Raw genomic sequence first — 12981 nt, 5'->3', positions numbered from 1 at the left:
CCAGGGTGTCACTGGTAGTAGACATGATGGGAAGCAGTGGAAAACCCATTCTCGTCAGGGTGATCATTAACCTTTATGGAAAAACAGTATTTGCCTTGCAAGTTCTTCCAGGCCCAAAAATTCCAACAAGGCGTCATCCCTGACTCAGGGAGCAAAGCACCAAAACCTGGACTTAATTTGTATGCAGATAAAACATGCCTTGGTGCCGAACATTGACTTAGGCTTTCAGAATCCCCCAGGAGAGTTAGAAGCATTTGCACGGGGGAACAAAGTACGGAAGTATTACACAGGAGGAATAAACTTTGTTCATACTTACCAATCCTGAATTGGACTGACCATTCCCACTCTGCTACTCACGCTGGTCCCAGAGCCAAGTGTGTCCACAGCAGACAGGGTATTTGTCCACTGCTCTGCTCTGGCCGCGGGATGTAACAGAAAGGAAAAGTAGCCGAAAGAAAGGGACTCAACCTAGTGGAAACTATCCTCCCCGCCCACGTGGAAGAGATGCTGGTTTGAGGTCAGACTTGATGACCAAAGGGGTCCTTTCTGGCCTTGGAAGCTATACATAGACATGTGTGATATGTCTCTTTTTATATATTATCTGTGTGGGCTTCCTATTAGTTCATTGTATGATGGGGCCTCTGCACATTTTAGCGTAAGAGTTGGGGGGTGATCGTTTTTGTCTGGGGTTTTATTTGTCTGTGGACAACAGAAAATGCCACCTGGTATTATATTTTACCCTAGGTGGCTAGAGAGCTTTTTCTTTCCACATTGACAATACAAATGTTACAACATGATGGGTCCCTGTGTTTTAAACATGGAAGATTAAGCTTTGGTTGATACAACAAAGTGACTTACTGAGTCATATTAGGTCCCGAATGATAGGTGCTATCAAAATACCTTCAAGAGGTTTCTCAGCAATATAAATCATGTTTAATCCTGGGGCAGAATACTTGGGATCTGACTGTCAATACTGCCCTAGTCAGATTTTATGTGTTTATATCTTCTGCCTCGCTGCTCCATTTCTCTAGGTGCTTTTGTCCATTGCCTTGAAGATGCTCTCTGTGAAATGCTGCACGGCTTGTACCTGGAGCGGCTGTTTTCTCATATGCAAGTCTTATGCTGATTGTCATCTAGGGCAGCGGTTTTCAAACAATGGGTCGCCATCCAGTGGGTCGCACGTCTGCGTTGGGTCGCCTTGCTGTAGGGTGACCCAGTGACTAGTGGGGGCGCCTAAGCTCTGGGAGCAGCTTGCATCTTGCCACCTTCCCCCGAAACAGCCCACAGCCAGCTCTGGGAGCAGCTTACGGCAAGGACTATAACTCCCAGGAGGCAAAGCGGGCCAGGAACAGAACCCCCATTTTTATCATTGGGCCTGTGGGGAAAAAAGGTTCGACTCAACAACAGCTTGACTTACAACAGTTCTCCAGGAACCAAATAGGTCGTAAGTGCAGGGCTTGCCTGTACTTAAGTTGACTTAACTGGGAATGCAGTTAGGTTGACAGAAGAATTCCCTCCCATTGACGTAGGCTGCATCTACTCTGCGATGCCACAGCTGCAGTACCCTAGCTGTGCTGTTATAGTGTAGACATAGCTTCAGACTCCCAAAGCACGAGAGATCAGTAATACCGGGGTTTGGCTCTCAGTGTGTCAGAGAGAACCCTGCTGTGGCTGGACTGCCGTAGCTGTGCTTAGTGTACTAGGGCTCCTGACGTCATCAGTACTGGCAGAGCTGAACTGGTGTTGGCAACGGGAAGGCAAGCTTTGCACCAGATTTGTAGGCAAGACTTGAGAGGTGCCGTAGCGGAGGCCCCTGTAGCGTGATCACTGAGAATGGTACTTTTTCCTGTATCTTTCTAGTAGTATTTACATATAGATCAAGTGTTAGAAAGGCCCCATATGTCAGCAAGCTTGTCCTTTTCCTGGCATGGTTGACATTTCATACTTACTGATTCTTGGTCTGGAACTGAGCCTCCTTACCCCAGTCCCCATCACATGCTGGGATCTATTTCTGAACCACCTTTGGTTTTGATTTTGCAATGCCAGAAACCAGATGATGAATGTGTGCAAACCAAAACCAGCCTCCCGTTTTACCCATTTCTAATCCTTCCCCACTAATGCATTCAGTATGTATGTGAGTAAATCCCAACCGCATTGGCGAGCCGTGTGCCAGTCACAGGCAACCCGTCTGCCACAGCATTCCTGGGTGGGTTAGCATGGGGCAATGGACGTAATTTAACCAGTTTGAGTCATGATATTGCCCTTTCTGCATGCACCCACGCGCATCTGCTCACTATGACAGGGCTGGAGAAGACATTCAATTATACCTGTAATTGCAAACACCCAGCAAGTCATAATTATGTTCAGCAAATGCATATCAAGGTAGAGCTGGCATCCGAATGAGAGGCTGATGATGGCTGTGCAAAGCACTGCCAGTGAGTTTAGAGAAAGCACTCATGAGTTGTCTGCCAAAAGATGTATATAGGATAAAGTAGGTGCTTCGTCACCCACATTTTACTGCTCATCTCAGCAAGGAATTGGCATGGTTAGAGTAGAGAACCCGGAGATTAAGAGATTTGCGTTCCAATCCAAGCGCTACTTTAGACTTGTGCGACTTAGGGCAATTCACTTATGTGCTCTTTGACTTGGTTTCTCCTTTGCAAAAAATGGAAACCCTGACTTGCCTTTGTAAAGTGCTTTTGCAGTTAGTTAGTGTAACCCAAAGAGCTCCAACTGACCTGTATAAGAAACGTGCCAGTATATGGGGACCTGAGATTTTTAAAGTTTAGCTTCCCCCAGCTCTTTTCTTTGTACTTAGTCTGCAGCTGCCATTAACTGGTGTTGCATTTCTGCACCTGCTGTTATTTCTGGGTGCAACTCACGTTGCTTTGATGCCTAAGTATGAATTGTGCTAGTGCATCAGGTAGTTAGACATCAAGGTATCAAGAACTATGCTTCTAAACAGTTGCGACCAGAAAACTTGCAAGCATACAGGGAAGCTGGCTTGAAAATCAGGTGAACCTCTCTAATCCAGCACCCTCGGGACCTGACCAGTGCCGAATCAGAGAATTTGCCAAACCGTAGACGGTCAATATAGTCTAGCAGCATTACCAACACTTCCACTGCTTACTGGGCTCTTAGAAGACATTCAAGGGTAAATTAGAGTTAAATAACCACATAGAACACTGAGAGTCAGTACTGGTAGCTGTAAGCAAACTTTATGGGGCTGTGGGAAACTTGGGCACACCCATGATAAGTGGACATTCGGCTCACTAAAATCATGCCAGACCACGGATGTTGCCAGACCAGAGAGGCTCAACCTGTAATATTATTGTCAGATCTGAGGGGCACCACTATCAGGAAATACCTTCCCAGACATCTGTGGAAAATTCCTTTTCCTCTTCCATGCTGGCTTGTATTAGATTTCCATTTGTTGCATCTCATGTTGTTCTAACATATTCTGGTCTGTGTTCAGTGTCTGCACACTTCCAGCTCTTACAGACAGTGCACTTCTTTCTGTTATTTCTGTAACTGGCTTTACGTTCACACAATGGCTACATCTACATTGGCACCCTTTTCCGGAAATGCTTAAAACGGAACAGTTTTCCGTTATAAGTATTTTTGGAAAAAGCGCGTCTACATTGGCAGGATGCTTTTCCGGAAAAGCACTTTTTCCAGAAAAGCGTCCGTGCCAATGCTGACGCGCTTTTCCGCAAAAAAGCCCCGATCGTCATTCTGCTGGGCTGTCTACACTGGCCCTTTTCCGGAACAGTTTTTCCAGAAAAGGACTTTTGCCCGAACGGGAGCAGCATAGTTTTTCCGGAAAAACAATGACGATTTTACATTAGATCATAATTGCTTTTCTGGAAAAGCAAGCGGCCAGTGTAGACAGCTGGCAAGTTATTCCGGAAAAGCGGCTGCTTTTCCGGAATAAGTGGCCAGTGTAGACACAGCCAATACAGGCAGTCCCCGGGTTACATGGATCCGACTTACATCGGATCCCTACTTACAAACGGGGTGAGGCAACCCCGCACTAGCTGCTTCCCCCCAGCAGACCAGGGAGACGCGGAGCGGCTTTTCTCAGCAGACACCTCAGCTTGAGAATAAAGGACTGAGGGAAGTGAGGTGTGGGAGAATAAAACTGAGCTCTGGAGAAATGTTTGGCTAGAGTTTCCCCTACAATATGTGCCAGTTCCGACTTACATACAAATTCAACTTAAGAACAGACCTACAGTCCCTATCTTGTACGTAACCCGGGGACTGCCTGTATGTACAATTGTCTGGGCTGTCCCTGAATCCTTAGTGATAAGCAGCAACTGGCTGCTTTATAATATAAGTAGACCAGTGCTCTCTGGGCCACTCTCATCTGGTGTCAGTAAAGCCTTAATTCTGTAAGTTTGTCATGGTTTGTTTGGCCATTGGTTTTACTATAACATATGAGGTGAGATTTTTTCAGACGTATTCAGTACTGGCTAAACTCTGCTGCTATTGAGTTCAATGAGAGCAAAGTTAGGCAAGGTCTACACTACAGAGCTATATCCTTATAACTAGGGTTGCCAGATGGTCTCCCAAAAAATACCGAATGCACGGGCTAAAAATGTGTTGAGCAAAAAAAAAAAACGCCTTGCGGGGGCGGGGGGAATGGCTGGGACTCTGCCCAGCTTCTACACGCAACCACGGGCTCCCAGCTGGGAGTTGGGGCCACGATTGGCGCTGGGAGCCTGTGGTTTTGTGCAGAAGCCAGGCAGGGGGAGTGGCTGGGAGTCCCAGACACTCCCTCCGCCCCCGCCAAGCTTTTGCACACTACCACAGGGTCCCAGTGCCGATCGCGGCCCCGCCTCCCTGCCACTCCCTCTGCCCCCACCAGGTTTTTGCACACTACCACAGGCTCCCAGTGCCAATCGTGGCCCCGCCTCCCAGCCACTCCCCCCGCCCCCGCCAGGCTTCTGTCTGGCGCCCAACCAGAAAATACTGGACATTGCACATGTCTAGTATTTTCTGAATTTTTTTACCAGACAGAGGGCGCAAAAACCCAACTGTCCGGTAGAATACTGGACACCTGGCAACCCTACTTATAACTAAAGGGTACATCTGCACTGCACAGCTATTTTAGAATAAGCCATTCTGGAGTAGTTATTCCGAAATAGCTTATTTCAAAATAGCACATCTACACTGCAGGGAAGCCTCAAAATTAGTCCGAGGCAGACTTCCCTAATATGGATGCGCTATCTCGATTTAGAGGCACTGGGGAGGAATAACTTAGAATGGCCCTGGTGAGGGGCTATTTCGAAATAGCAGCAGTGGAGCGTCTACACAGGCCTTATTTCAAAATAGCTATTTCGGAATAGGCGTTATTCCTCGTGGAATGAGGTTTACAGATTTCAGAATAAGCTGCCCATTATTTCAAAATTATTTGTAATAATGGCTGTGTAGGTGCTCACATTGTTATTTCAAAGTAACGCTAGTTATCTCAAAATAACAGTGCAGTGTAGATGCACGCTGAGTCGCTCAGGCGTGGGGAAAATCCTCTGTCTCTTAAGTGATGTAGTTATGCCAACCTAACCCCCTCTACAGATGGTGCTATGTTGGTGGGGGAGCTTCTCTTGTTCATATAGAGGTGGATGAATGAGGCCAACAGGAGAAGCTCTCTCATCAGCATAGGAGTGTCTTCACTTAAACACCATAGCGACACAATGGCCTCTGTGCAGCGGTGCTGCTGCAAGGAGTGTTCAAATGTCACATGTAGACTTGCCCCTAGACCTGCGGTTCTCAACTGGTGGTCCATGGTGACTTTTTTGGTGGTCCACAGGAACATTGTCCAAAATCTACAAAAATGTTTTGATTGGCCTGGTGGTCTGTGGACTGAAACGAGTTGAGAATCACTGCGCTAGACCGTCACTGAGAGCTTCTGAAAATCCTTCCTCTGCACGTCTTCCGCCGTCCTGCCCCCTACTGTATAATCTCAGAATCACCTGCTCAGCCCGTCCATTGCCTGAATTACAAGTCAGCCCAAAACAGAAACGTTCTGATCCAGGGAGGGATCTCGCACGTCACGAAATTCCAGGTTGTTTGGGTTTGGATCTTCCCTGCCCTTTGAAGGGCCTGAAAAGTTGCACCAGTATTGACCTTTCAACGCAGTACGCTGTGACAACTCTGGTAAAGAGAGTTTATGCTCATTCTTTGAGACCCAAATATGAGTTGTCATCAGCTCAGCCCCCCACAAATCTTCTGATAAGGGTGATCTGTCTGGACCCATAAACCTCCTATGGTTGATCTCTTTCTGAGAGTGAAATGAGACTCTCCTGATTCCTATTCTTTAGCCTCATTAGCTGCATTTTCCCCAGCAGTGCAAACATAAGTAACAGTGGGAAGAGTGTTTCATTACTGACCGTTTTGAAGACTGATTAATGTATTCTTATTTCTTCCTTCAGTATTTCTGGCTCCTCGTCCTCTCACGAGGTTTGGTCGGCATCGGTGAAGCCAGTTATTCTACCATTGCTCCCACCATCATAGGAGACCTTTTCACCAAAAACACCAGAACCCTCATGCTGTCTGTTTTCTACTTCGCAATCCCTCTTGGCAGGTAACCAGTCCACTGCTGTTCTCTTGAGTTTGCATACCACCTAAGCAGCTGACAAGATAGACGCAATTTCTTAGCTTTGGATTGTTTTGTAGGGAAAAAGTTTGTGGGTTAATGATTAGAGTAGGGGGCTGCTTAGTCAGAAGAAATGGGTTCTGGTACCAGTTTTGCCACTGAGTCACGTGTAACTGCGTTTAAGAGCCATCTGTGGAATAAATGTGAGGTATTACTAATTAACCAAGCTGCATGAAAACAGAAAATAACCACTCTTTTGGAATAATAGCAATATTACTTGTACAACGGATGAATAATGCTACACCTGTTCTCTTAGTTGCTTTTACTCATTTGAGGTGCGTGTCCTTTTGAGTCAAGTTCCTCCAAGTTACCATGAACTCCAGAACAGTGTTTCTCAACCTTTTTTTTAATAAAGTACCCCGTATACTCCCAGTACCTAGTTTTCAGACACACATTTTTTTCTACCATTGCAACACATTTATTTAAACAACTTAATCATAGCTGGGCGGGTGATGAAACTTTTGGGTGTAAAAAGTACAAAAATAATAAAGCGCTGTAAAACTTAAAACAAACATTCAGTTTTCTTCAAATTCCAGTTGTGTTGATGTACCCCTCAGACTTTTCTTGAGTACCCCTGAGGGTACTCGTATCACTTCACTGGTTGAGAAACACTGCTCTAGAAGAGCAATCAGGTTAAGGTATTAAGCACTAAACTTTCAAAGTGCAAGTGCAGACACATCTACAGAAGGAATGTGAATATTGGGGAGTTCAGGTCAGAGGCACAATGTAGCTTTTGAAGTTTTGGCCTTCTCAAGGCATTCCTTAGCTCCCACTCACACTCTAACCATTTTGAATCTGCTGAAATAGCCTGGAGGACCCAGAGGTTCTAGGCAAAGTAGCCAGTCTTTAATACTCCCATCATTGCAGCTGCACCAGTGGGGAATTTGTCTAATGTAGACAAGGCTGAAGAGAGCTGCGGGCATGAGCATTCACACTGAAACGTATGCAAAGGAGTTGAGGACTGTGCAGCCCATAGTCTCCTGATTAATATAACAGCCAGACTCAGGCTTTGAGTAATTATTTCCCCTGGCACTTTCTTTCAGTTGAGATTCCTTATCAGCCCCGTGCAGTGTCTGATTGTTGGGACTAGAGGGATCCTGTGTTTTTCACAATGGTTGGCCCTGCATTGTGAGGTTGTAGACAGGGTGGGCTTACACAGTGCAGATCCCGGTTCCCAGAGGCAGATGACTTCCTCTGGAGAAGCGGCCCCCGGAGTTGATTTCCAGAAAGGGAAAACCTGGACAGCAGTTAATTCCACCATTGCAGTGAAAAACATCTAGATGGAGAGGCTGATAAGCCTGATAGAATTTATGGCAGTAACTTTAAGACACAGCTTGAAAACATTCCTTTGCTCTTCAGGAAGAAGAAATGGCCGGACCTTCGCTAATGGAAACAACTTTTTCCAAACAGTCCTAGGAAACTGAACACTTAAGTAGAGAATTGAGCTGAGCAATGGTTGGCAGCAAATCAATTCCTTCCAAAGATAGACATGCCTGGAAATGGCAAATGGCTAGAAATGGGCCCCTGTCGCTTATTTTGGCTCTGGGCCTGTTTTTTCCCAAAGTCTTATGGAATTGGGACCTGTGGTTTGATTGTAGAGCCATGTCTGTGAATGGCTCGGTGCCAGAATGTTATTGATGGTAACTCTGCACGGCATAGAAGGCTTTACAAGAAACATGTTTGGCAACATTAATCCACCCTGGAACGACTCTGGCAACTTTAGTCACGGCAGCTTCTGCAATGAATGCTGAAAGATGGATTTTGTGCCTGCTCATTGCAATGCTCTGATCCGTGGTTGAAAGTCTATTGGCTTCTCTAACCTCCTGGCAGGTATATTGCGCTCACCCTTCAGCCTTGTGTGCTGCTTGTGAGATTTTTGGTATGACCGTATGCAAAACAGTCTCTTGATACATATTGGGGACCAACTGCTGTTCAATTAACAGGGCATTCCCATGGTTTGGTGCTGTACAAACATGACAACTCTTAGTAATTCTAGATCTGGCTTACAAAACATGCATGTTTAGCTCACTGCAGAGATTAGGGCGCTGGAATTTGAATGGGTCGGCCGTGCAGTTCAGATCAGTAGCTAACTTTCCACCAAACTGTTGGCTATTTGGACCCATCATGCTCTTGGAAGTTACACATGCTCCATTTTTTCTGCTTTCAGTGATGCGTATTTGTCTCTTTACAGGAAAAGGGAACTTTCAGAAACAGCAACTGACCACAAGTCTGTTCTGTCTACGTTCATGCTCTCTGGGAACAGCTGCACCTATAGCTCTTTATTAAAACTGTCTCCCCTCTTGGTACCTTTTGCAGTGGTTTGGGATACATCACGGGATCAAGTGTGAAGCAGGTAGCAGGAGACTGGCACTGGGCATTGCGGGTAAGCATCTGTCTCATCTTCAATAAGTCTGCTAAAATATCCCTCATGAACTCATGCATGCGAACATTAGAGCTGGCTAGCAAATAGGGTGTCAATTTCATGAAAACTTCCTCAAAATTTCCAGCTCTTCAGCTAGTCAAAAATTTTGAAATCAGATATTTGGCTGAAATTTTCTTCAACATTTTCCAAAAGTGGACGATATTTTTGCAGGTTTGTGGGTGGGTTAAATTTCCACCTTTCCCCCTCCCTCCGCCAACGGTATTGCAACTGTTGGAAATTTCCTACCCACTCCAGTAAGCACAGGCCATTGACACAGTCTTTTTCCCGTTTCAGAAGACGATGGTACTGCCCCCACTGTGTTTTACTCTATCTTGAGTGATCCATGAGAAGCACCATCTTGAGACGGAACACTATTTAACAGGTTGAGGTTAAAGGCAAAAGAAGACTGCTAGGCAGGGGATGATAAAAAACCCAGGAGCACTGGACAGATGCATGTACAGATATTCAGCATATAGGCCATTAAACCTATCCTGCTCCTGAATAAAAAGGGAACCGAGCTTGTTGGTTTTTGGGCATGTTTCCCTCCCTGGGAATAGCAGATTTCCAATCACTTCATTATCAGTCGACATTGGTTTCTTGATGGGCTGGGAAGGGGAGGCAGCAACCTGAAATCTGTAGCCTTTCAGTCCCCTTGCTATGAAGAAACTCTGCCAGGATGGTTTCCTGCTTTGAGGAAAAAACACTTTGTTCCAGTTTCCGCTTGTTTTTCTGCCCACAGACTCTCCGTTTCCTTCTGTTTTATCCTCCAGGGACCTTGATAAATGTGTTGAAAAGATAATACACCACACACACACAAACGCAGCCACACGCAAGGATACCTTGAAAGAGCTGGCAGGAAATAGCCCGGCAAACCTGCTTTCTGGCCTTTGACAGTCTGGCCAGCACGGGGTTGAGTGAGACGCTCCCTCAGGGCTGGCAGTTTGTGAAGGCAATTAATGGCATGAAGCTTGTGCCAGTGCAGTTTATAACAGCAGGTGCTGAAATACATGGATTCCCTTCCTCAAACAAACGGCACTTTTTGGCGGCTGGAAACGAGACGCGAAGCCAGCAAAGTCACCGGGAATTGCCCGTCAGCAGCTAGCTGAGTGAGAGCAGATGCCAGCCAGGATGCCACAATGAAAAGAATCAAATTGAATGACCTACAGTTTCAGACCAGAAAATTGGCTACTTCACCTACCGGCAGGAATGCTTTGAGGGTGGACTGGCTTCTGAGCCCAGGAGCAGCGCTCGGCTTACGCCCCTCACTCAGGGCATGTCTAGACTACATGCCTCTGGCAACAGAGGCATGTAGATTAGGCTATCCGGCATAGGGAAATGAAGCCGCGATTTAAATAATCGCGGCTTCATTTAAATGTAAATGGCTGCCATGCTCTGCCGACCAGCTGATGATCAGCTGTTTGTTGGCAGATCGGGGCAGTCTAGATGCACTGCGGTTGACAAGGAAGCCTTTGTCGACCGCCGCAGGTAAATCTGGTTTCACGAGGCATACCTGCGCTGGTCGACAAAGGCTTCCTTGTTGACCGCGGCGCATCTAGACTGCCCTGACCTGCCGACAAACAGCTGATCATCAGCTGGTCGGCAGAGCGCGGCAGCCACTTAAATTTAAATGAAGCCGCGATTATTTAAATCGCGGCTTCATTTCCCTATGCCTGGTAGCCTAATCTACATGCCTCTGTCACCAGAGGCATGTAGTCTAGACATGCCCTCAGCCAGTGGGGCATAACTGAGACTGATGTGCTGCAGAGGTATCATGCTGGCCAAGTGCACAGGAGTGCATGGCACCCTAAGGCTACGGTTCTTAACCTTTGGGATCAGGACCCCACTGTAAACCTTCATGGCATGACGCAGTCCATAGCTTTAGTGCCCAACACATCTGGCTTAGGAAATATTTTGTCCCCATGGGGTACAGTGCGCACATTAATGTATAAATAGTAAAATTGTGCACATGTATATACCAGAGCGGTGGCTGCTGTCCTGTGGGGTGAGCTGGGTCTGGCTCACCCTTCCAGGCATTGCAACTTCTGGGATCACAGCGCTACTCGGGTTTGGCCAGATGCCTTCTCAGGAAGCCAGCCAGGCCAAATGTGCGTGAATAGGGTTGCCAGGTGTCCAGTATTGGCCTGGACAATCTGGTATTTGCGGCCTCTGTCTGGTGAAAAAAACAGAAAATACTGGACAAGAAAAATGTCTGATATTTTCTGTTTTTCTCAGACCGAAGGCCACCTGGGACATTCTTCCCCTGCTGCATCTGGCTGGGGTGTGGGGGGAATGTGGGGGAGCGTGGGGATTTAAAGGTACAGCAACTCAACAACTTTGGTCCCCCCCCTCCCTTTTTTATTTTTTTGCTCCACCAATTTTTTTCCTGCCATGTTTGGTATATTTTGTGAAAGTATCTGGCAACCCCATGCATGAGTGGTGTTGCGATCCGGTGCATAGTGCCACAAGGTCATTCCCACAAATTTGGCCCATGACAGAGGGGTGACTGGGCCAAAACTGACCTGTACTGCAACCCTGCAGCCAAGTCACAAAGTCCAGAGAGGGAAGCTGAGACCAGTCAGCCCTGCGGGTCAGGAGCTGTCACTGCCGGGAGACTGTGAGATGCAGCTCGCTTCGCCCCGGCCTCCCACGTGACATCTTGGAGACCCAAGTTTGAGTTGCAACCTGCAGGCTGAGAAACCTTGCCCTGAAAGGTTAATGGTCTTGTTTGAGACAGGAAGTCACCGTTAGCTCCTTTCTCTTAAAGTGAAATCTCCACTTTTGGTTCTGACGAGTCTTTCTGGGCTGCTGTGCTTGTAGATCCAGGCTCCCTCCCTACATCATGTTCTATACAGACGTCAAAATAAACCGCCTGTAATAACCTGACTGTACAAAACATAAGGAAACTGTCAGGAGGGGATGGTCTCCCTTTAGTCTTGTCTACATGGAGACACTTAGGCAAGTTAATTCAAATGTACTAAAAGTGTGAATTTAAAATGCATTAGTTAAACCTCATTAAACCCCTCACCAGTTAATTAAACTACATTGAATGAAGACCACTTTCATTCTGAACAGGAAAGGGGTCTAATGTGGTTTAACTAACCCACCTTAAGTTCACACCTTAAATTCATTCACGTTAAGTTTCTTAAATGTCCCCTTATCATAGAATCATAGAATCATAGGACTGGAAGGGACCTCAAGAGGTCATCGAGTCCAGCCCCCCGCCCTCAAGGCAGGACCAAGCTCCGTCTACACCATCCCTGACAGATGTCTATCTAACCTGTTCTTAAATATCTCCAGAGAGGGAGATTCCACCACCTCCCTTGGCAATTTATTCCAATATTTGACCACCCTGACAGTTAGGAATTTTTTCCTAATGTCCAATCTAAACCTCCCCTGCTGCACTTTAAGCCCATTACTCCTTGTCCTGTCCTCAGAAACCAAGAGGAACAAATTTTCGCCTTCCTCCTTGTGACACCCTTTTAGATATTTGAAAACCGCTATCATGTCCCCCCTTAATCTTCTTTTTTCCAAACTAAACAAGCCCAGTTCATGAAGCCTGGCTTCATAGGTCATGTTCTCTAGACCTTTAATCATTCTTGTCGCTCTTCTCTGTACCCTTTCCAATTTCTCCACATCTTTCTTGAAATGTGGCGCCCAGAACTGGACACAGTACTCCAGCTGAGGCCTAACTAGTGCAGAGTAGAGCGGCAGAATGACTTCACAAGTTTTGCTTGCAACACACCTGTTGATACAACCTAGAATCATATTTGCTTTTTTTGCAACAGCATCACACTGTTGACTCCTATTCAACTTGTGGTCCACTATGAACCCTAGATCCCTTTCCGCCATGCTCCTTCCTAGACAGTCGCTTCCCATCTTGTATGTATGGAACTGATTGTTCCTT

At 46.4% G+C, this 12981-nt stretch overlaps 1 protein-coding gene across 3 annotated transcripts in view; it reads left to right on the top strand.

Annotated features, from left to right (window-relative positions):
- SPNS2 (SPNS lysolipid transporter 2, sphingosine-1-phosphate) overlaps positions 1 to 12981 on the top strand; it is a 200960-nt gene that overhangs the window by 134250 nt on the left and 53729 nt on the right. For all 3 annotated transcript variants that reach the window (XM_075904318.1, XM_075904317.1, XM_075904316.1), the window contains exons 4-5: positions 6432 to 6583; positions 8972 to 9038. In XM_075904318.1, the coding sequence (XP_075760433.1) occupies positions 6432 to 6583; positions 8972 to 9038 (219 nt within the window). The remainder of the gene's footprint in view (positions 1 to 6431; positions 6584 to 8971; positions 9039 to 12981) is intronic.

The sequence above is a fragment of the Pelodiscus sinensis genome, chromosome 21 (assembly GCF_049634645.1).
Source record: "Pelodiscus sinensis isolate JC-2024 chromosome 21, ASM4963464v1, whole genome shotgun sequence".
Classification (NCBI taxonomy): domain Eukaryota; kingdom Metazoa; phylum Chordata; order Testudines; family Trionychidae; genus Pelodiscus; species Pelodiscus sinensis.
This window is presented reverse-complemented; position numbering and strand designations above follow the sequence as displayed.